The sequence below is a fragment of the Lolium perenne genome, chromosome 4 (genome assembly GCF_019359855.2).
Source record: "Lolium perenne isolate Kyuss_39 chromosome 4, Kyuss_2.0, whole genome shotgun sequence".
Classification (NCBI taxonomy): Eukaryota; Viridiplantae; Streptophyta; class Magnoliopsida; order Poales; family Poaceae; genus Lolium; species Lolium perenne.
Window position 1 is genome coordinate 404704062 of NC_067247.2, and position 23307 is coordinate 404727368.

General features: G+C 43.2%; 1 protein-coding gene across 1 annotated transcript; it reads right to left on the reverse strand.

Annotated features, from left to right (window-relative positions):
- Positions 1-749: 749 nt before the first annotated feature.
- LOC127297459 (uncharacterized) lies at positions 750-7045 on the reverse strand. The gene is made up of 8 exons (XM_051327763.2): positions 6787-7045; positions 4713-4798; positions 4364-4506; positions 4243-4295; positions 4055-4168; positions 2769-3981; positions 1425-1530; positions 750-1312 (listed from the first exon to the last, which is right to left on the reverse strand). The coding sequence occupies exons 1-8, from the start codon at positions 6917-6919 to the stop codon at positions 1070-1072; spliced, it is 2091 nt and encodes a 696-aa protein (XP_051183723.1). The 5' UTR covers positions 6920-7045; the 3' UTR covers positions 750-1069.
- Positions 7046-23307: the final 16262 nt, after the last annotated feature.

Here is a 23307-nt window from a genome sequence, read left to right on the forward strand (position 1 = left end):
GCACCGTCACCCCTGCTGCTGTTGATCATCCAGGAAGAAGCGGCATCTAGGTCGTGGTTGGCGTGGGCAACGTCACGCTCCGCGCCGACCCTGCCACTGCGTCCGGCTAGTTCGCCGACACTGTCATTGTCTTAGACCTTTGGTCATCCTTGTCCTCGTCGTCCCCCGCAGAGCCGGCGGCACGCGGCCCACAACGACCTGCACTCATTGCCCTCCTCCCCTCTTGCTGTAGCCTGCACACTGTAAAAACAGCAAATGGTTAAGAGCTGTCATCAACCTTCGAACGAGTTGTACAGAGGACATCATGTAATTCAAAACATGAAGTTTCATGCTGATCCACCATACAAACAGGGAAATAAGCAACGGCCAACTTCTATATTTTTTTAGCAATACACAACTTAGTTAGGCAAGTAGTGAGTTGCATTCATTCTGAAGAGTACATAGAGAGTGATATGTTCCCGGCAGATGTTTCATCGACATATCAGCTCTAGGCACAAACCAGAGAGATATGCAGTTTGCACTGCAGACATGGGGGGCAACACAAGGGATACAGAATTGTAGATGCAAGGCTCAACATATGGCCAAGACCGAAACATCTGGGACGCAGCAGCAACATTAACAAGGCGGGGTTTTGCAATGCCACAAAAATTTCAAGCCAAGCAATGGAATGAATAAATGGGCTGCATAGAGTTATACAGCTCACGGCTCAACTGAGAACCATATACAGTTTAGAGTGCAGACACAGACAGTTAAGACTGGTAAATATAGTCCCTCAGCTCATTATTTCTGTAATTTTCAAAATGAACCACAGGAAGAGGTACAAGACGATATGAAGTCAGTGATAATAAGAAAACAGCTCACAAATATTGCGAGGCCCTCTCCACTTCAACATACATACATATAGAGAATAATAACATCATTACATAACCATCAGAGAGAAATGAAGTCTGGGATAGATATCACTAAGTTACTGAATATTGAGTCTCCCCCATGCATGATGATATACATACAGGCATACTCCTGGAAATGTTCCAGATGCCAACATTTCCTCCCGCCACCCTTCGCTAAATCATGCATCTTTACAAGCCTCTTTTCTCCATAAAGGTGGAAGGCTCGCTCGCCGTGTCCTCGCAACCAGACCTGCAAGGCCCGCCCCTTCGTGGGGGGCCTCGTCCCTCTTCTTCATGTTGTTCCACTTCTGCCTCAGGTCGTTCGGTAAACGCTTGGGGTGGAACACGCCATCGCCGTGTTCCCGGATCTGGATCCACGAGATCTGCCCCTTGCCTTTTGGGGCGAACCGGGCCACCGCTTCCTGCATCGCAGATGTTGGAATTAATCAGTGCAAGTACAACAGACAAGTAAGGACAACACAACTATGTGTACGTTATTAACTACCAAAGAAAAAAATGGTCCTGTAAATTTACCCTCAAAGCCTCCTCTTCTTCTGCCGTCCAAAGGAGCCGTGCGCGCCTCGCAGTCGATACGAAGGACCTTCTTCTTGGCGCAAGGGGGCTTCTAGCAGGTGTAGAGCTGCAATAAAGACTTGCTCAGTTTTGGGAATTATGAAAACGGAACCATACACTGTTACATTAGATGGAAACAAGGCCATCTTCATGATAAATTATAAATAGAGCATCTGCAGTTAGGAACGCAGGTACTGTAAAAAAAATCTTCGTTTGTGCTTACTGTTTTACAGTGCGCACGTTATTTTAGTTTAGGCAGCTGTGAAACAGCAAAGCACAGAGTAATAATACCCAAATGTGCCTGCACAAAAATTTGTTAACAACAACAGCATGCCTTTAGCAATAACATAGTAGTCAAAAATCCTATGCAATGAAGTACATATTCCGGAATACAATCTAACTTCCCTATCCCAACTATAACTTCACTTCAGTATTAAACCTTGTGTGTTGGTTGGCTTTATTAATTTCAGGTCGGGCAGTTTGTGCCTTTCCTCTCCAGCATGCCTTTAGCAATAACATAGCAGTCAAACATCCTATGCAATGAAGTACATATTCCGGAATACAATCTAACTTCCTATCCTAAATATAACTTCACTTCAGTACTAAACCTTGTGTGTTGATTGGCTTTATTATTTTCAGGTTGGGCAGTTTTTTCCTTTCCTCTACAAATATATAACTTAATTTGAACTAAACATGAGCATAGAAACTCCTGTGAATCATCCATGGATACAGAGATAAGCTTTCCCTCATATAAGTGGTCATGGCATAGAGTTACCACTGTCACTACACTTTTCAATTTTAGCCAACCTTAAATACTGCAATTGTGCAAGAGGATTTGGGGCTTGGCAGGTTCTATACTACTCCGTACAATCATCCATGGTATAGCTTTATTTTTGGCAAGTCAGATCCGGTGGTTCAATAGTCATTTCAATCTAAACTAAACACAGTTCACAGAGATCCTTAATTATTCCAGAGAACATTAGAAAAAGCCTAACCACATGAATAAAAGAGAATGGTTTTCCCTCCTATCAGTATATGTCATGGACTTACCCCTTTCCTCTAGAGATCTTTTTAGTTTTTGAACATCACGAAGCTAATTAGCATCGTAACATCATGATACAGAACTAACAACCTTAAAATGCAATCAAGCAAAAGAACTGGGGCTTGGTAAGTTTCAACCTACAAGCATTCATGGTTTGTCACAAGTTTAAGACTGGGGGTTCAAAGTCATTTGGATCTAAACAACCACAGGACACGAACATCCATAATTATTCAGAGAGCACAACTAGGGAAATAAGTACTTACTAACACTCGGGTGGATACGGATAGGATCTTTTCCGTGCTGGTGAATGCACGTACTGGTCCTGGCGCCCTGATGCTTTTCCATGACTATTTAATGCCCCTGTCTCCTTTTCTTGAAAAGTTACTTTCCGGCGGCTCATATTTCGCTCTGATATATCTCCTCTTTTGGCAGAGAATTCGCAATTGGGCGAATTCATAAGATGGTTCTCTTTGACAGCCTTGATATTGCGATTTGCAATAGAACTGATTCCATTCTGAGATGAATGTGCCACTTCATCAGCTGAACTGCTACTTCTAACTTCATGGGTTTCTGGATTTCCATGACAAGTCTCTTCATCTTTACGAGAAAAGTTAGCTGCTTCTTTAGCCTGATGGTTACTAGCTTGCCTTATAGATGCGCAACGACCATTTAAATGATCCTTCTCGCAGTTGGCGGCAGCTCTTTGCTGATTTCCAGTAATAGACTGCTCATCTTGCTGCTTTGCAAATCGCTTCCAGCCAAAGAAACCAGATAAATTTTTCTTTGCTTCAGATAATGTTCTCTCAGCCCTTTTGTAAGCCTTAGTGGCTTTAGAGTAGAAGCAAACCGGACAATAGAACTGGCCATCATCGAATCTCCCCGATGAACCAAAACAGCTGTCGTGGGCAGCCAAGGGGCAGCTGCAACATCTCAGCAACTGTCCAGATTTACCACATTTTAAACATGTGTCTAGCACGTTCTGTTCCAAGCCATTGCCATCATCCGATAGGTCTTGAACAGCCTCATTGTAGCTTACAGAAGGTGAGATTCCAGCAGGTTGTACATTGAGTTCATCACTGGGATGCTCTTTCTCTGCATCAGTTCTGGTACTTTCATCCGTACTTTCATCACCTTGACTTGCTCTCCCATGGCCGTCACTTTGCAGTGAATTAGAGAGGATTTCCCTGCTTGGTGGTTCTGAAATGATGGTCTTGCCCACAGCAGTATCCTTGCTATCTGGTTCAGCTATGGGACTACCTTCACCACATAGTGTTTGATCAGCTTTTGGGGCACAACTGACTGCTAGGTGATCCTCATCACCATTTCTTTGTTCAAGCATCTTAGTAGGTCTCTCAACATCCAGAACTTGAGTTTTTTTCTCACCACTAACACCTTGTAGTGAATCACGGTATGGTTTTGAAATGGTGCTCTTCCAGACAGTAGTATCCTTACTACCTTGTTCAACAGTACAGCTACCTGCAAACTCATTTATTTAGTGATGGAACAAATATAAAAGAATGTGGTATATCAAAATAAGAAAAGGAATCACCTATCAAAGAACTACTAGGTGGTGTCGCAAGGCCAGCCATCGGCGACATCTGGTTCTGGCATCTGTCAAGAGCAGCACGCCAAACCTCCTCCCACGCATGTTTCTGACCCTCCACTGCACGTTATTACAAACATTAGAAGTAGAAAAGTAAGACAGAGAGAATCTGTAGAACATAGAATTGTACAAACCTGGCTCTCCAAAAGCCAGAATCATGTTGGTCTCTTTTGGTGCTCTTCCATGCCTAGAAAGAACATAAATTTAACTTCGAGAAACCTGAATAAGTGTTAACATTAGGGAGTAAAGACTCACGTAAGATATCCACTAATTAGTATTTGAGCATGCAACTGCACCCATTGTTCATCAGTGAATGCTTCACGTGCCAAAATGAGTTTTTTATCAGAACTTTCAGGTTCCCTCAAGAAAAACTCTGAGCTTTCGGGTGTCCTCACATCCTAACAATAAAGATAAACCATGTCAACATATTTCAACTAATCACAACGGTTGAAATGTATAAAAATTAAAATCAGAAAAATAAACTCTTCAGTAGGGAGTTGGACCATGTGGGAGGGAGATGCATGAGCAAGCACACACCAGGTTGCACATTATGTGTGCACACCCAACATATGGAGAGATACTGGAAAGAGGTGGAAGGGTTTACCTTAGTATCTGGAGCACCTTCGAATCCTTGACAAGGTTTCAGATCAGGACTGAGATCTTCCCCTGACAATCTCGACAGTGGCCCAACTGCAAAAGAAAGGTTCTGTATTATTATCTCTTGTTCCGCTAGATAGGTAAAGCAAGATAGAATACTATTACAGGTAAGTAACAAAGGAAGGATAAAAATTCAAATTTTGGTGGGAGGGTAAAATCAAAAAAATTGATGGTACTCCCACAACAAATTAAATATTTTTCTTTTAGTTGCTCTAATCCCTGCATTCAAATGCTTGGTGGGACTCCAAGTGCAGATCAAAGACAAGGACAACAAAGCAAATGGAAATGATGACATGTATTTTGACGTGGATTCGAAACAAGATATCGACAGTGAAACATTTGGCGCTGGCTATGACTATGGTGACTACAGCAACGACGGTTACGCTGATGAAGGTGGAGCCTATCATGGTTATGATTGACATTGGTACTAGTAGCATTTCTTTCACAGATCAGCAAGCTGACCAAGATCTTTTTCAGAATATCAATATGAACAGGGAATTCCATTCTGTTCTATATTCTTCATTTGCACAGTACAAAATTTTGGTTTTGCTGAAAATGGAGTTTCATGTTAACTTGTACTGTTCTGCATAGGCTCGAGAGCTAGTCTAGTGGCCATAAACTGCTACTTATAAGAAACAGGCCAAAATTTGGTAGGCTGGTAGCTGCTTGAGCTGGTGGAAAATGCATGTGGTCTGCCGTGCCAGTAGAAAGTTGTCGCGGAGACTTCTGCCTGAGATTAACGCGTTCTGCGCGTTAAACACCATGGTGTGCAGCTAGGGAGCAAGGCGCAGGGATAGGCGGAGGCCAGATTATGGGCACACGCAGAAGCTCTAGGCCTTGTTTTAGCCAAGCACCTGGGTTGTGCACTGATGTATTTTTTGTGTGTGTGTTGTACCCGGCCGCTCTACGCCCGTAAATACTCCTTATGCTTTTCAATGAAACGAGACACAACCCTTTTGCGTTTTCTAGAAGAAAAAAAATTGGTAGGCTATTCATTAACAAATTCTCACCCAAATTTGCATAGGGAACTAGCGTACTCGGCATTAGCAGCCCTAATCTGACTTGAGCATGCAAACAGGCAAGGAAATAATCTGACTTGAAGGAAAACACTAAACCCTCACAATTTACAAAAAAAAGGAGGCACCTCTTAGAAAAAAAAGGAAACAATATAATGCTTTTACAAAAAAAAAAGGAGTGGAAAAAATGTTATTTGAGCGGGCGAGCAGGTGATGAACTATTAGAGTAAGGAAAACTCCTAGCATGCAGCAAGGAATGAATATGTGGTTCACTTGCTACTCATCACCGTGTTGTTTTACTCTATGATGGCATGACAATACCGGATAAAACTACAGTTTCTGTAAATGTATCTATAAATCAGATAGTTTTCAGATCTGTTTAGTATATCAAGATGGACAGAAAAAATCCATTCTATATTCTCAGTTTGTGCTGCAGGATAAAACTTTAGGGATTTCATGTTACTGTACATCATCCCCGTAGACTTGAGAACCTAGTATAGTCGCCATAAATCATAACTTACAAGTAATAACATCAGTAGCCCCAAATTTGGTAGGATATTTTTTTCAAAAAAAAAATTGCACCCAAATTATACAATGTTCTTGCAAGAAATTGGGGGAAAAACCTATTTGAGCGGCGAGCAGGTCACGAACTAGAGCAGGGGAAAATTGGTCGCATGCAACAAAAAGTCGAGGGGGCGCCGTTTACTTGTAATCTATGCTACGACAGGAACTGCAATATCGGACATAAGTGCAGTTGTGTCAACGCATCTAAAACCAAAAATTCAGAGTAGTAAAGCATATAAGGGAATGCGTTCAGTTCTTGTACCACGGCGCCATCTCTCTCAGAATTCAAAGCGCAGTGCAGCAAACCAAGATTTGAAATCTTGGTGTGGGCATTCTCCCGGCCAAGCTTCTGAGAACCTTGGATCCGCGACTAGGCGAGTCGGACGAGGGTCCCGGACAGAAGCAAAGAAATGCGGAAGGGGCGGCGGGCGGTGGTAGTACCTTGGGTGCCTGGTAGAGGAGGAGGAGGGGTAGGGGGTGTGTCGCTGAACGGCGGCCGAAACCCTAACTCGGCGGGATTCGGCGGCGAGGGACCGGCGGTGCTTCGAGGCGGCGGCGGGGCGGCGGCGGCCATGGGTTCCGGCGGGTGTCGCTGAAGCTTGTTGAGAGGGATCGGGAGTGGGGAAGAAGGAAGGGGAGAGAGAGTGGGAGTGAGTTTGAAATTGAATGGATGGAAGTCCCGACCGATTGTGATTGGAGAAGAGACGACGAGGCGACGACCGCAGCGAGAGGGAGGGGATGGGCCTAGGGCCTAGGCTGCATTTCCGTTGTCGCGGTGGGCTGGATTGCTGTGCCGCTAGGTCTGCTAGCAAGAGAAAATAAGATACTCCGTACTTTGTCTCACAAAAAAAATACTAAAGCTCCATAATTTTAGTTAGTAAGATTGTTTTTTTGGGAGTCTCCATAGCTAACCACCCTCTTAGCTCTCGTCTTGATACAGTAGATACCCTGTGGAGACTTGCTCTTCTTGAGCCTTCCCCTCCTACTTCCTCTGGCCGGCCTCTCTCCCCCTCGCCGCCAGCGGCCATGGTGGCTGACGGTGGGTGGGAGAGAGGTCTGACTCCTTCTAGTCTTAGATCTTATAGTTTTTAGCTCTCTCCGGGCGAATAATGAGGCGGCTAGATCCGGATCTGGTGGTGCTGCTTCTCCAGTTCTTCGTCCTCTGAATCTTAAAACTGAGAAGGGCATCGGTGGATCTCATGCTAGCACCTTGGTGCCGCATCCATGGAAAGATCATGTCTCGACTGGTCTTGCTCCTTCCTTCCCCACCCCTTCTTGCTGTAATAAAAAGCCCGTGTGGTGCTATTTGGAAGCTCTTGTTGATCCTGGCATGCTGGAGCGCTGCCTTGCTGCCTGGCGAGTTCTTCATTGGGGGACCTTTGCTGGCTTCGCTGCCTCGCCCCCTTTTTCGATGGCCGAAGGGCGGCCCTCGACCAGGAGCTCTACCCCTCTGGAGGCCCTCTGCTACACAGCGCTGGAGCTCGCCGTTGCTACGCCCCCAAGTGGTTCGTCCCCGGTGGTGTTGTCGCGGCCGGCGCTGGTAGATCTTCGTCGGAATGGAGAGCGCCCTGAGCTACTTCCTCTCTGACCTTGGCATCCTTCGCCTCGAGGTCACCGGCGATCGGTGGAGAAGGAGACCAAGCACATGATTGCTTTTTTTCTATTTCTTGCTATGGTCCTTTCTGCAAAGTTCAATGCCTTTTCTTCAAATTACAGGTATTCTAGGGCTAGAGATGCAAAAGGGCATTATTGCAATTCATGTACCCACCGTTATTAATGGATGCTTCCAGGCCTTTCGGGGCTGATCTTGTTCAAAAAAAACATAGCGAACCACCCCTGTGGGAGCGTGTGGTCGTACCGTACCCCGTGCCAGGGTCGAAAAACTAGTTGTTTGCCCTTATAAACGTAAGAAACTCTGATTTTTTTTAAATCATCGGATAATTTATTTGTGCGTTGTTGAGAGCGCGACTAGCATGATAAATAATACTTAATTCATTACCATCACGCTGGCACAAAGCATCACCAATTGATTCATGATTTGCCTCACAAAGGAACTCAAATGGTTTGCTCCATTCAGGTGGTTTGATCATTGGAACTTTAAGAAGTGTTTGATTAAGAATGTTCAAAGCGACAAGACAATTTTCATCAAACTTAAAACGAACATTCTTTTGTAACAAACTGGTTAAAGGTCTTGTTATTTTGTAATTTTTTGAATAAACCTTTATAAAATCCGGCGTGACCAAGAAAACTTCTTATACCTTTAATATATCGTGGGGGTGGTATTTTATCTATAGCTTCCACTTTTGATTTGTCAACCTCTATTCCTTTTCCCGAGATTTAGAGACCAAGCACTATCCCTTCTTGAACCATGAAATGGCTTTTTCCGAGTTCAAAACTAGATTGGTTTCTTCGCATCTCTACAAAACCTTGTGCACATTTCGTAAACAATGGTTAAATGAATTTCCATAGATAGAAAATTCGTCGATGAATACTTCCATTATATGCTCAATGTAATCAGCAAATATGGAGGTCATGCATCTGTAAAAGGTAGCTAGTGCATTGGATTAACCAAAAGGCATTCTATGATAAGCATATAATCCAAAAGGACAACTGAAGGTTGTTTTCATTTGATCTTCATGATGAGCGGCTATTCGAGAAAATCCAGAGTACCCATCTAGATAAAAAAAAATAAGAATGTCTAGCAAGCGTTTACAAAGTTTTATCTATAAAAGGTAGTGGTAATGATCCTTTCTAGTCTCTTTATTGAGTTTTCTGAAATCAATGCACATTCTATGTCCTACGATAGTTTTAGTAGGGACCATTTCATTGTGTTTATTTGGTACAACAATAAATTCTCCTTTCTTGGGGACACAATGAACATGACTTACCCAATCACTCTCTTTGACATGATAAATGATACCTGCATCAAGAAGGCGAATGATCTCGTTTTCTTACCACTTCCTTCATTTCAGGTTTTAGTTTCCTCCGAAAATCTGCCACAGGTTGAGCTCCTTCTTCCATGAATATTCTATGAGTGGCTATCGAGGGACTAATCCATTTCAAGTCATCCAAAAAATACCAAAAGGCCTTACGGTGCATTTTAAGTACCATCATCAATTTTTCTTCTTCTTTTTCTGCAAGGTTAGCACTTGTAATAAAATGATACTTATTTGTTTCGTCTAGGAAACTATATTTCTAATCTGGTGGAAGATGTTTCAGTTTTGGAGGTGGTAAATCTTCATCTCCCTTTCTTTCAGGTGTTTCATAGCTTTCATTTGTTGAGTAATTAACTTCAGGAGAGGAGTCTAAATATTCATTAATATCGTCTTTATCCAAATCTCTCATAGCATCATCATTTTCAGGTAAACTTTCCATGTCATTTTCAGGGGTATCATAAAGGATAACGAAGAGATTGTTAAGATTACCTTCTTCCTCAAGTTCTTCTTCCTCAAAATCGTCAATTATTGGCTTATGATCGAATTTTCAGAAATGGAAGCTCATGAATTCATCGCCAAACTTGAGGGAGATAGTTCCTTTCCCACAATCAATGTTAGCCCCTGCAGTGTTTAGAAATGTTCTTCCAACAATAATTGTACAACGAGTATCAATTCACATATGAATGATAATGAAATCAATGGGATATGTATAAGGTCCTATTATAATAGGCACATTTATTATTATTCCCATGGGATTTTGAAGAGTCTTTTCAGCAAGCATTGTTGTCATATCCGATCTTCTAATTTGCATGTTCAAGTTAATCTTGCATATTGAAATAAATTCTATAAGGAATAACATTAATGAATGCACCAATATCAAAAAGACCATAATAAGAAGACCACCAAAAGTGTAAGGAAGAACATCCTTACCCACATTTTTAGCTTTAACCATGCCTTCTAAGAATTGTGAGGCCTCTGAGTCTAGCTCAACTACATTGCAATGTGCATACATAGACAAAATTCCCTCTTTAGTTACCTCTTTTTCTTCTTCAACAACTTCATAGGTGGGTTCCTCATTATTAATTTCTTCTTCTGGTTCTTTTACCTCTTCCATCACTTTTTTCCTTTTGCTCTGCATGGACTTGAGCTCTAATATGCCTTGTTGTTGTCCTTGGTAAAGGAAGAGAGTCTTCATACGGCCTCCTCTCAATGGAGACTTCTTTAGGTGTATCAACTACCACTTGCGCTAGTTCCACGGGTTGAGGTGGCGGAGTATAATGGAGCCATTCCTTCTTGGGTGCTCCAATAAATTCTCAGAAAATCTTGAAGAACAGCTAATACCATAACATCATCGAGATTAAGTTCATTAGCCGTTTCTTTTACTTGTCTGGTTTTCTTATAAGCATATAAACAATCATATTCTATTTCTCTCTCACCCTCGCTCCCAAGATCAAAGCCCCAAGATTCTCTATTTCTGTGAACTTTATCTAGGCGTATCTAAGCTTGCCGAGGGATGAGTTCCATAAAAGATCCACCGGATAACAAATCTAATTCTTTTTATTATCTTGATCAAGTCCTCCATAAAATACTTGCAAAACATACCAAGGTAGTAAATCATGATAGGGACAACTTTCAACCATGCATTTGTATCTCAAGTAGGCTCTTATTAAACTTTCACCACGATGGTTATTGAAATTAGCAATGACCCTTCTCGCCTCGGCGGATTTAACCTTGGGGTAGAAGCGCAATATAAATTCCTTCATAAGATTCTCCCAAGTATCAATCTTTTCTAGCGCACACTTTTCGGTTCCCGGGAGAATTTATAGCGATCATGACCACCAACACATGGTTTGAGTGCCATCACCAAAACACGTCTTTTTTCATGTTTTCTACACATTTTCATAGGCTATAACGCACATTTTTCGGTCCCCGGGATGATTTTTGGCGACAATGACCATGGATACATGGTTTTAGAGGCTTCATGAAAACTCGTGTTGTTCATGTTTTTGCCTCCATTTTCGTGGGCTATAGCTCAAAGTTTTCTCACTAGTAGGAAAACCCTTATAGGCGGAGCTTAGTTCTGTGGCGCACCACTAAAAATGCGCCACAGAATATTATTTTGTGGCGCACCATTCTGGCTACGCCACAGAAATAGCTTAATTTTGTGGCGCACGCTCAAAGAAAGGCGCCACGTAAACTATGTGGGGCCCACATCCTGCCACCACCAATTATTATCGAAGGTATTTACGTGGCGCACATGGCGTGTCGCGCCACGTAAATATGCTTCGGTGCGCCATGTAAGTAGTTGATTCCGTGGGCGCACCTGCTCGGGTGCGCCACGTAATTAAGGTAACTTATATCATCTCGATCGCCCGTGCCCTCCCCCACTCGTTCACCTCTCCCTCTCCCGAGCCCCTCCCCTCTCCCCTCCCCTCTCCTCCGTCGCCGCGATTCTCGTTCGCTCGGATCCGCCGCGCGCCGCTTGTTCACCTCTCCCTCTCCCGAGCCCCTCCCCTCTCCCCTCTCCTCCGTCGCCGCGATTCCGTGCTTCGCCCGATCCGCCGCGCGCGCCGCCATGGTCGTCGCCATCGCCGTCGCCGCCGCCTTCCTCCGCGAGGCGCATGCCGCCACGGTCCTCCCATCCCCGCCACCCGCAAGCACAAGCTGCCCCTACGGCGAGGAGGGGCTGCCGCGAGGAGGGGCCGCCACAGGCAAGGTGGAGGAGCCGCCGCCTCCTCCTCCTCCACCCCTGCTGTCATCTTCAACCTCGTCCTCCACCCCTGTCATCGGTGATCTCTCTCCCCTCCCCTCCTCTCCCTCTTAATTCCTCCTTCGCTGCCCCTATGGCTTGTGTTTGCAAGCTCTGGTGATCATTTGATCACCAATTGGTTGATAATTACTTATCGCTTTCTCTATCTATGCATGTTGCTTGATATACCGTGTTGTTGCTTGATTTGTATAGCTTCTCACCATGTACTGGTGGTTGCTTATGCTTTGAAAAGCATATGAATGGATGCATGATGCTTGCCAAGCATCCTCGTTGCCTAGCGAGCTTGACTAATTCATTTATCTCGTGAAACTTTATCTTGTTAATGTAGATAATTGAGATGAACTACTTTGCAAAGAATGATTCTATTATCGTATTTACTTAAGCTAGATGGATGCCAACTATTGTTGGGGACCCTAGCTTCATTTTGAATCCTGTTGGGTAATGATAAGTGTGTAGGCTTGGTGGTTTGGATGGTTTGGTGGTTGAATTGGCCTTTGCAATCATGAATCGCCGGCTTAGGTAGCTCCCACTACTATTGGCTTGTTGGGAAAATGATACATGCTTGCTGGGTGATCATATTTGATTGACATTAGCTTTTGATGTAGAAAATACTCGCAGATATATATAATCCGCATTTATCTGATGGTTTTAAAAGGGCTAGTGTAGTCTATGTATTCTTGGTAAATCATCTGGGATGGTTTCCTTCCTAGTTCCATTTGGAAGATGCTACTATTCAATTGGTTGGCATAACCATGGTGACTTGAGTTGGTCAAATACCTGGTCCTTGCCATTTGTACCAGTGCTTCACTTGGTCTATGATTAAATGATGACCAAACATTGTTATTCCACCCTATGTGCTTGTGTTTGACATGGTCATGTTGCATATGTCTCCGTACATATTTACTTGATGGATTCTTGTGAGCTTATGGTATGCTACTATGCTATCGGTGGGCTTGTATACATACATATTTGTAGTTGCTCTTGGTTGGCCTAAGAATGCTCCCTGGCCAGATGCTTGATGTCTTGGCTCAGCCAATGATGCAAAGGCTGAGGCAAAAACTTGGATAAGAACAGATACTAAAATATGTGATTTAAATGGAATGCTTATGATGGTATACTAAAATAGAGATATCCACAGTAGGGGATCATGTAAATGAATGCCACTGTGGTATCCTTTGAAGAAAATGGGAAGTTTCGATGGTTTAAAAGACTAGGTGATGCTAGGTTATTAAGTTGGACGTCAAGGTTGGTTTTATCTGGTTAACTTGGATAGGCTATGTGTTCTTGCTTACTTATGCATATCCATCTCTACTGGATTGACTAGCTCAGGCTTGGCCTCTCTCTTGCCAAAGATCACTTGGTTACTACCAAGTGATGAATAATCCCTTATGGTACCCTCAGCCTTTGTTTTGAACTCAACCGATTAATGATAAATTTCTATTTCTTGTTGGCTTTGATGAAAATAGAGATATCCACGTAGGGGATCATGTAAATGAATGCCACCGTGGTATCCTTTGAAGAAAAAGGACTGTTTCTCGATGGTTTTAAAAGGCTAGGTGGTGCTAGGTGATTCAGCTTGGCTACCAAGACTTGTCTCATCCGGTTAGTCGGGATATGCTATGTGTTGTTGCTTGTTTAGGCATATCTATCACTTACTGGATTTATTGGTTCTTGATTGGCCTCTTTTAAAGCATCACTTGGTCTATATACCAAGTGATGAATAATCCCTTTGGAGCATCTCGCTCCATGCATGCTATGTGTGTTTGAGCATCTTGACTTATGTCACCATGGTTGTCGGTTTGTTGGTGTTTTTGTACTTGCCGATGATTAGATGGTTGGTCGATCACTCGTACACTCGGGGTGGAGCAAGTGAGGCTTGGTGTGATGGCACAAATATCAACTTGTGCATCCTACTCCGGCCTCACTTACTCCATCCCCGGATGTTAATATTTGTTTCGACCAACAAAGTATGAGGCATATGATATCTAGTTGAGATACCACTTGGCTCTTTCTTCCATTTTAGTGCCGATGATTAGAATGTTTGGTCACCTATACGCCGCAATATACTTTGTAGACGAGCCCCCCTTTCCCTGGCCGCCGTTCCGTGAACGAGTCCTTGACGAGACAACAACGCCGACATGCCTCTCCTAGCAAAGCACCACTTTCTTCTCTCGCCGTTGATACGTCTCGAACGTATCCATTATTTCTGATGTTCCATGCTTGTTTTATGACAATACTTACATGTTTTGCTTGCACTTTATAATGTTTTTATGCGTTTTCCGGAACTAACCTATTAACAAGATGCCACAAAGGCTGCCGTTCTGTTTCTCGCTGTTTTTGGTTCCGTAAAGGCTGTTCGGGCAATATTCTCGGAATTGGACGAAATCAACGCCAAACATCCTATTTTTCCCGGAAGCATCCAGAACACCGAAGAAGAGTCAGAGGAGAGCCAGGGGCCACCAGGAGGGTGGGCCGCGCGGGCTAGCCCCAGGCCGCGCCCCCCTATGGGGAGGCCACCCTGTCGACCCTCCTGCGCCGCCTCTTCGCCTATATAACCCCTTTTCGACCTAAAAACGCAGTACCAATTGGACGAAACTCCGTAAAGACTCCAGGGGCGCCGTCGCCATCGCGAAACTCCAATTCGGGGGGACAAGTCTGTTCCGCACCCCGCCGGATGGGGAAGTGCCCCCGAAGCCATCTCCATCAACGCCACCGCCTCCATCATGCTCCGTGAGTAGTTCCCCCATGGACTACGGGTTCTAGCAAGAGCTAGTTGGTATTCTCTCCTCCATGTACTTCAATACAATGATCTCATGAGCTGCCTTACATGATTGAGATTCATCTGATGTAATCGGTGTTGTGTTTGTTGGGATCCGATGGATGATACATTATGATTAGTCTATCTATAAAGTTTGTGAAGTTATTGTTGCTGCAATCTTGTTATTCTTAATGCTTGTCACTAGGGCCCGAGTGGCATGATCTTAGATTTAAGCTCTATATGTATTGCTTAGATTGTATCTACAAGTTGTATGCACATGTCACTGTCCGGAACCAAAGGCCCCGAAGTGACAAGAATCGGGACAACCGGAGGGGATGGCGGTGATGTGAGGGACACATGTTTTCACGGAGTGTTAATGCTTTGCTCCGCATCGTATTAAAAGGAGTACCTTAATATCCAGTAGATTCCCTTGAGGCCCGGCTGCCACCGGCTGGTAGGACAAAAGATGTTGTGCAAGTTTCTCATTGCGAGCACGTACGACTATAATTGGAAAAACATGCCTACATGATTAACGATCTTGATGTTCTTTCTTAATGCTTTGATTCCTATCAATTGCCCAACTGTAATTTATTCACCCAACACTTGTTACTTATTGGAGAGTTACCACTAGTGTAGATCGCTGGGAACCCCGGTCCATCTCTCATCATCATATACTCGTTCTACGTGTCATTGGAAGTAGTATCAACTATTTTCTGGTGCCATTGCTCTCATATTGCTATTACTGCTGCTGTGTTACTTTTACTATTGCTCTCATATCACTGCTACTTTCACATCACCCCTGTTACTAGTGCTTTTCCAGGTGCAGCTGAATTGACAACTCAGTTGTTAAGGCTTATAAGTATTCTTTACCTCCCTTGTGTCGAATCAATAAATTTGGGTTTTACTTCCCTCGAAGACTCGCTGCGATCCCCTATACTTGTGGGTTATCAAGATCTGTTTTCAAGGCGTTGCTGTCGGGGAGGCATAGCTCTACTCATAAGTTCACCTGGGGAGTACACTCTACCTCTCTCTCTGTTTTATTTTGTTTTGTTTTGCTTAGTTTACTTTTGTCTAGTTTATTTGTGCTTAGTTTATTTCTGTCTAGTATTACTTTGCTTAGTTTCTTTTTGTCTTGTTTTATTTTTCTCATATATCCAAAAATCCATAAAAATTTGAAAAACCTAAAAATTAAAAACTGCTGTTATGGGAGAACCAACAACCTACTTGGAGCTTATAGAATGTTATAATAATTATAGAGAATCAAGAACTGGTAAAGTAATGAGTGCTGTGATAGAAAAATTGAAAACAGTTGCTAAAATCTTGCTTAAACGCCATGATATAAACTGTTGCTCTCAACAGGACACTAAACATCTTAAATTTCAATGTGGCTTTAGTGAGGAATTTTTAATTAAGAGCTATAATCGGAATTGCTATATTCATTATGGGTTCGAAGAGGTAGAACAATTTGTCGTATTTATGGGAGCCTCTGAGATAGAATCCTTCATGGCTAAAAATTATGAAACTTGTGTTGTTTGTAAGGACCTTAAAGATTATGTCTCTTCTATCCTTAATTTTTTCAATGAAAGTTACAGTGATAATCCTTATATCATTGATTATAAAGAGAGACTCATTAATGCACAAGAATGCACTCACAATTTGCAGGAACCTGTGGAAGAAGAGATTGATGAACCTGAAAGCGCATTGGATGAAAAAGAGGAGGAAATTGATGAACCTGAAAGCTCATTGGATGAAAAAGAAGAGGAGAGTGACGAACAAAAGGAGGAAGAATGGATTAGCTACCCATGCCAACCTTCTAATGAGAGTAACTCTTTATCTCTTACATTATTTGATTGTCCTCCATGCTTACCGAAAGAGGTTGAATGTTATGTTCATGTGGATTCTCTTGAAATAGTACCTATGAGTAAAACTTGTGAGAATAATTATGCTACTGTTATATATGATAATCCATGCTACTTTGATAAATCTTATGATAATGCTTTATTTGTGCCTGATGTCGAAATGCATGGTACTAAAGAATTTTGCTTAGCAAATGTTTATGATAAGGCTCTAGATGATGGTCCTATGTTACTTGATAATATTAATTGTACTACTAATGTAAATGGGATTGGAGAATTTTTGACTTTATCTATGAGTCCCATATCTCTTGAGATTGATCAATCATCATGTTATATTGTTGATAAAAGTGGGTTTGAAAGTTTGGATCCCACCATTTTTGAGCTTGATAAAAATTATGTGTTTGGAAATCATGAAAAATATGCTGCATGTGATAGTTATATTGTTGAGTTTATTCATGAAGCTACTGAAAATTATTATGAGAGAGGAAAATATGGTTGTAGAAATTTGCATGGTACTAAAACACCTCTCTATATGCTGAAAATTTCGAAGTTACACTTGTTCTATCTTCCTATGCTTGTTACTTTGCTTTTCATGAACTTGTTTATTTACAAGATTTCTTTGCATAGGAAGCATGTTAGGTTTAAATGTGTTTTGAATTTGTCTCTTGATGCTCTCTTTTGCTTCGATTCTTCATTTTTACGAGTGCATCATTAAAACTGCTGAGCCCATCTTAATGGCTATAAAGAAAGAACTTCTTGGGAGATAACCCATGTGTTTATTTTGCTACTGTTTTGTTGTGTTTTGGAAGTTGTTACTACTGTAGCAACCTCTCCTTATCTTTATTTTATTGCAATTTTGTGCCAAGTGAAGCCTCTAATCGAAGGTTGATACTGGATTTGGATTTCTGCGCAGAAACAGATTTCTATCTGTCACGAATCTGGGCTGTTTTCTCTGTAGGTAACTCAGAAAAATATTCCAATTTACGTGCGCGTTCCTCAGTTATGTACGCAACTTTCATTAGTTTTGAGTTTTCTGATTTGAGCAACGGAAGTATTTATTAAAAATTCGTCTTTACTGGCTGTTCTGTTTTGGCAAATTCTGTCTCTGTTTTTTGCATTGTCTCTTGTGGACTTTAAGCGAGGTTTTCTAGACGTGGAGAGCTGTAGCTAATGTTTTATTGAGTTATTGCAATGTGTCACTACAGGACCAAGGTGGATTCAAGTTTTTTGAGTACTAACCCCTCTAATGAAGTTTATGAGAAGTTTGGTGTGAAGGAAGTTTTCAAGGGTCAAGAGAGGAGGATGATATATGATCAAGAAGAGTGAAAAGTCTAAGCTTGGGGATGCCCCCGTGGTTCATCCCTACATATTTCAAGGAGACTCAAGCGTCTAAGCTTGGGGATGCCCAAGGCATCCCCTTCTTCATCAACTTATCAGGTTCCTTCTATTGAAACTATATTTTTATTCGGTCACATCATATGTGCTTTACTTGGAGCGTCCGTGTGCTTTTATTTTTGTTTGTGTTTGAATAAAGTTGGATCCTAGCAATCCTTGTTTGGGAGAGAGACACGCTCCGCTTTTTCATATGAACACTTGTTCTTCGTTTTACTTTTGATGTTCAATGATAAAAGTTGGAAGCTACAACACTTATGGTTATTTGGTTGGAAACAGAAAATGCCTCATAATGTCTTGGATAATTTGACACTTGGCAATTGTTTTGAGCTCTCAAGTAGATCATGATTAAGTTTTTTTTCACTTGGCAATTTGTGTTGACCAACAATGTATGAGGTATTTATTCCATTTCTCTTGTGCATCGGACTTGTTGGTCTCACTTTCTTCCATTTTCATCATAGTAGGAACTGGATGAAGGACCCCGATGCAAGCGAGCCTGGTGGGTAGAGATGAGGGAGCAAAGGAGGAACCGGATGAAGACTACTTTGTAGGATGAAGACTACTTTGTATCTCGAAATTGTGAATTTTGTATGAATTAAGAGTTGTATGCAAAACATTTGACACTTGCCACTATATATGTATCTCGATCGGGATCTAAGTAATGTGATGATGATGTCTATGTTATATCTGTGCAATGTACATGATATTTATATTATATCTGAATGTTGTTGTATATAACCTGTATATCTGTATATTGCTGTCTATAAACTGCATGTGTACAGTAGGCAGCACAAAATCGTGTATAATACAAGCAAATTCTGTGGCGCACTGCAAACCATTTCTATGGCGCACTCTTTTCTGTGGCGCACCTAAGAGCACGTGCGCCACAGAAACGTTAACTCTGTGGCGCATGGGCTGGTGCGCCACAGAAAGCTTATTTTTGTGGCGAAGTTTCTGTGGCGCACCTCCCATGCGCCATAGAATCCATTTTTGGTGCGCCACTGATGAGGCTTTTCCTACTAGTGTCTGTTCCCAAGACGATTTCTAGCAACGGTGGCCACTGATACATGCTTCGAGTGGCGTCGCCAAGACTCATATTTTTCATGTTTTATGCCCATTTTGATGGGCTATAGGGCACAATTTTCGGTTCCCAAGACAATTTCTAGCGATCGTGACCACCTATACATAGTTTGAATGGCGTCGCCAAAACTCATATTTTCATTTTTTTGCCCATTGCCATGAGCTATTGATACATCTCAAACGTATCTATAATTTCTTATGTTCCATGCTAGTTTTATGACAATACGCACATGTTTTATACACACTTTACATCATTAATACGCATTTTCCGGCACTAACCTATTAACGAGATGCCGAAGCGCCAGTTGTTGTTTTCTGCTGTTTTTGGTTTCAGAAATCCTACAAAGAAAATATTCTCGGAATTGGACGAAATCAACACCCAGGGTCTTATTTTTCCACGGAGCTTCCAGAAGACCGAAGATCATACAAAGTGGGGCCACGGGGCGCCGACACCACAAGGCCGCGTGGCCAGGGGGTGGCCCGCGCCGCCCTATGGTGTGGGGCCCCCGTGCCTCCTCCGACTTTGCCCTTCCGCCTACTTATACTCTCCGTCGCGAAAACCCTATTACCGAGAGCCACAATACGGAAAAAGTTCCAGAGACGCCGCCGCCGCCAATCCCATCTCGGGGGATTCAGGAGATCGCCTCTGGCACCCTGCCGGAGAGGGGAACCATCTCCCGGAGGACTCTACATCACCATGATCGCCTCTAGACTGATGTGTGAGTAGTTCATCCTTGGACTATGGGTCCATAGCAGTAGCTAGATGGTTGTCTTCTCCTCATTGTGCTATCATGTTTAGATCTTGTGAGCTGCCTATCATGATCAAGATCATCTATTTGTAATGCTACATGTTGTGTTTGTTGGGATCCGATGAATATGGAATACTATGTCAAGTTGATTATTGATATATCATATATGTGTTGTTTATGATCTTGCATGCTCTCCGTTGCTAGTAGAGGCTCTGGCCAAGTTGATACTTGTAACTCCAAGAGGGAGTATTTATGCTCGATAGTGGGTTCATGCCTCCATTGAATCTGGGACAAAGGATGAAAAGTTCTATGGTTGTGGATGTGTTGTTGCCACTAGGGATAAAACATCAATGCTTTGTCTAAGGATATTTGTGTTGATTACATTACGCACCATACTTAATGCAATTGTCTGTTGTTTGCAACTTAATACTGGAAGGGGTGCGGATGCTAACCCGAAGGTGGACTTTTTAGGCATAGATGCATGCTGGATAGCGGTCTATGTACTTTGTCGTAATGCCCAATTAAATCTCATATTACTCATCATGATATGTATGTGCATTGTTATGCCCTCTCTATTTGTCAATTGCCCAACTGTAATTTGTTCACCCAACATGCTATTTCTTATTGGAGAGACACCACTAGTGAACTGTGGACCCCGGTCCATTCTTTTACATCTGAATACAATTTACTGCAATCATTGTTATCTACTGTTCTTCGCAAACAAACATCATTTTCCACACCACATTTAATCCTTTGTTTACAGCAAGCCGGTGAGATTGACAACCTCACTGTTAAGTTGGGGCCAAGTATTTTGATTGTGTTGTGCATGTTCCACGTTGGCGCCGGAATCCCTGGTGTTGCACCGCACTACACTCCTCCGCCAACAACCTTCACGTGGCCCTTGACTCCTACTGGTTCGATAAACCTTGGTTTCTTACTGAGGGAAACTTGCTGCTGTATGCATCACACCTTCCACTTGGGGTTCCCAACGGGCGTGTGCTTTACGCGTCAACAAGCTAAATTCTGGCGCCGTTGCCGGGGACGTGAAGGAAAATTACACCACAGAGATTTCGAACTCCCAGGTCAACTGCACGCCAGCAAATAAATTTCTGGCGCCGTTGCCGGGGAGATCAAGACAAGCTGCAAGGGGAGTCTCTCACATCCAATCTCTTTACTTTGTTTGTGTCTTGCTTTACTTTATTTTATTTACTGCTTTGTTTGTTTTCTTAATATCAAAATACAAAAAAAATTAGTTACTTACTTTACTTTATTTACTGTCTTGTTTGCTTTCTTCATATTAAAAACACAAAAAATTTAGTTAATTGCATTTACTTTATTTTGTTATCATGACTAGTCCCGTAGCTGTTACTCTATCACCTGAGGAATCGATCTTTACTTTTAAACAAGGGGGTGAGGAGAGTTTTAAAGAAGCCTGGTCTAGAATTTTTTATTCTTATAGTAAAACTGAACCTAAAATGACTCTAAGTTTGCTTCTTAGTAACTTTTATTTTGGGCTTATTCTTCGCTATAGATATGCCTTAGATGCTGTAGTGGGAGGAGATTTCCTTCACTGTGATGGGGATCAAGCTTTTAATGCCATAAAAAAATTGATTACATCATCTAGCTCCGCTAATAATTTTGATTCATCTCTTGCTAGCATTCATAATAGATTAAACACTCTCGAAACAAATATATCTTGTTTAAAAGAAGGATACAACCAGATTCGCGAATATTATGATTATGTTCCAGTAAGCTTTGAACCGTCAATGTGGGTGCCTACTATTAAGGTTGCTATTTGTGGTAAAACTTTTCATGCCCGTTGTGATATTATGTCTGAGTTTGCCTTATGCCTAAAAGAATTTATGAATCTTTGACACTGTGGAAACTTACTGAAGGAGGAGAAGGAATAACTCTTACTGATAACTCTGTTATAATTCCTAAGGGAATAGCTGAAGGTGTGTTCTCAGAATTCAAAGCGCAGTGCAGCAAACCAAGATTTGAAATCTTGGTGTGGGCATTCTCCCGGCCAAGCTTCTGAGAACCTTGGATCCGCGACTAGGCGAGTCGGACGAGGGTCCCGGACAGAAGCAAAGAAATGCGGAAGGGGCGGCGGGCGGTGGTAGTACCTTGGGTGCCTGGTAGAGGAGGAGGAGGGGTAGGGGGTGTGTCGCTGAACGGCGGCCGAAACCCTAACTCGGCGGGATTCGGCGGCGAGGGACCGGCGGTGCTTCGAGGCGGCGGCGGGGCGGCGGCGGCCATGGGTTCCGGCGGGTGTCGCTGAAGCTTGTTGAGAGGGATCGGGAGTGGGGAAGAAGGAAGGGGAGAGAGAGTGGGAGTGAGTTTGAAATTGAATGGATGGAAGTCCCGACCGATTGTGATTGGAGAAGAGACGACGAGGCGACGACCGCAGCGAGAGGGAGGGGATGGGCCTAGGGCCTAGGCTGCATTTCCGTTGTCGCGGTGGGCTGGATTGCTGTGCCGCTAGGTCTGCTAGCAAGAGAAAATAAGATACTCCGTACTTTGTCTCACAAAAAAAATACTAAAGCTCCATAATTTTAGTTAGTAAGATTGTTTTTTTGGGAGTCTCCATAGCTAACCACCCTCTTAGCTCTCGTCTTGATACAGTAGATACCCTGTGGAGACTTGCTCTTCTTGAGCCTTCCCCTCCTACTTCCTCTGGCCGGCCTCTCTCCCCCTCGCCGCCAGCGGCCATGGTGGCTGACGGTGGGTGGGAGAGAGGTCTGACTCCTTCTAGTCTTAGATCTTATAGTTTTTAGCTCTCTCCGGGCGAATAATGAGGCGGCTAGATCCGGATCTGGTGGTGCTGCTTCTCCAGTTCTTCGTCCTCTGAATCTTAAAACTGAGAAGGGCATCGGTGGATCTCATGCTAGCACCTTGGTGCCGCATCCATGGAAAGATCATGTCTCGACTGGTCTTGCTCCTTCCTTCCCCACCCCTTCTTGCTGTAATAAAAAGCCCGTGTGGTGCTATTTGGAAGCTCTTGTTGATCCTGGCATGCTGGAGCGCTGCCTTGCTGCCTGGCGAGTTCTTCATTGGGGGACCTTTGCTGGCTTCGCTGCCTCGCCCCCTTTTTCGATGGCCGAAGGGCGGCCCTCGACCAGGAGCTCTACCCCTCTGGAGGCCCTCTGCTACACAGCGCTGGAGCTCGCCGTTGCTACGCCCCCAAGTGGTTCGTCCCCGGTGGTGTTGTCGCGGCCGGCGCTGGTAGATCTTCGTCGGAATGGAGAGCGCCCTGAGCTACTTCCTCTCTGACCTTGGCATCCTTCGCCTCGAGGTCACCGGCGATCGGTGGAGAAGGAGACCAAGCACATGATTGCTTTTTTTCTATTTCTTGCTATGGTCCTTTCTGCAAAGTTCAATGCCTTTTCTTCAAATTACAGGTATTCTAGGGCTAGAGATG

Excerpts from the sequence above, each read along its gene's own strand:
- LOC127297459 (XM_051327763.2), bottom strand. The coding sequence starts at position 6,919 with ATGGCCGCCGCCGCCCCGCCGCCGCCTCGAAGCACCGCCGGTCCCTCG. Across the intron at positions 4,799-6,786 it reads TCCTCTACCAGGCACCCAAG|TTGGGCCACTGTCGAGATTG; the intron begins GTACTACCACCG and ends TTTCTTTTGCAG. Across the intron at positions 1,531-2,768 it reads CCGTATCCACCCGAGTGTTA|CTCTACACCTGCTAGAAGCC; the intron begins GTAAGTACTTAT and ends TCTTTATTGCAG.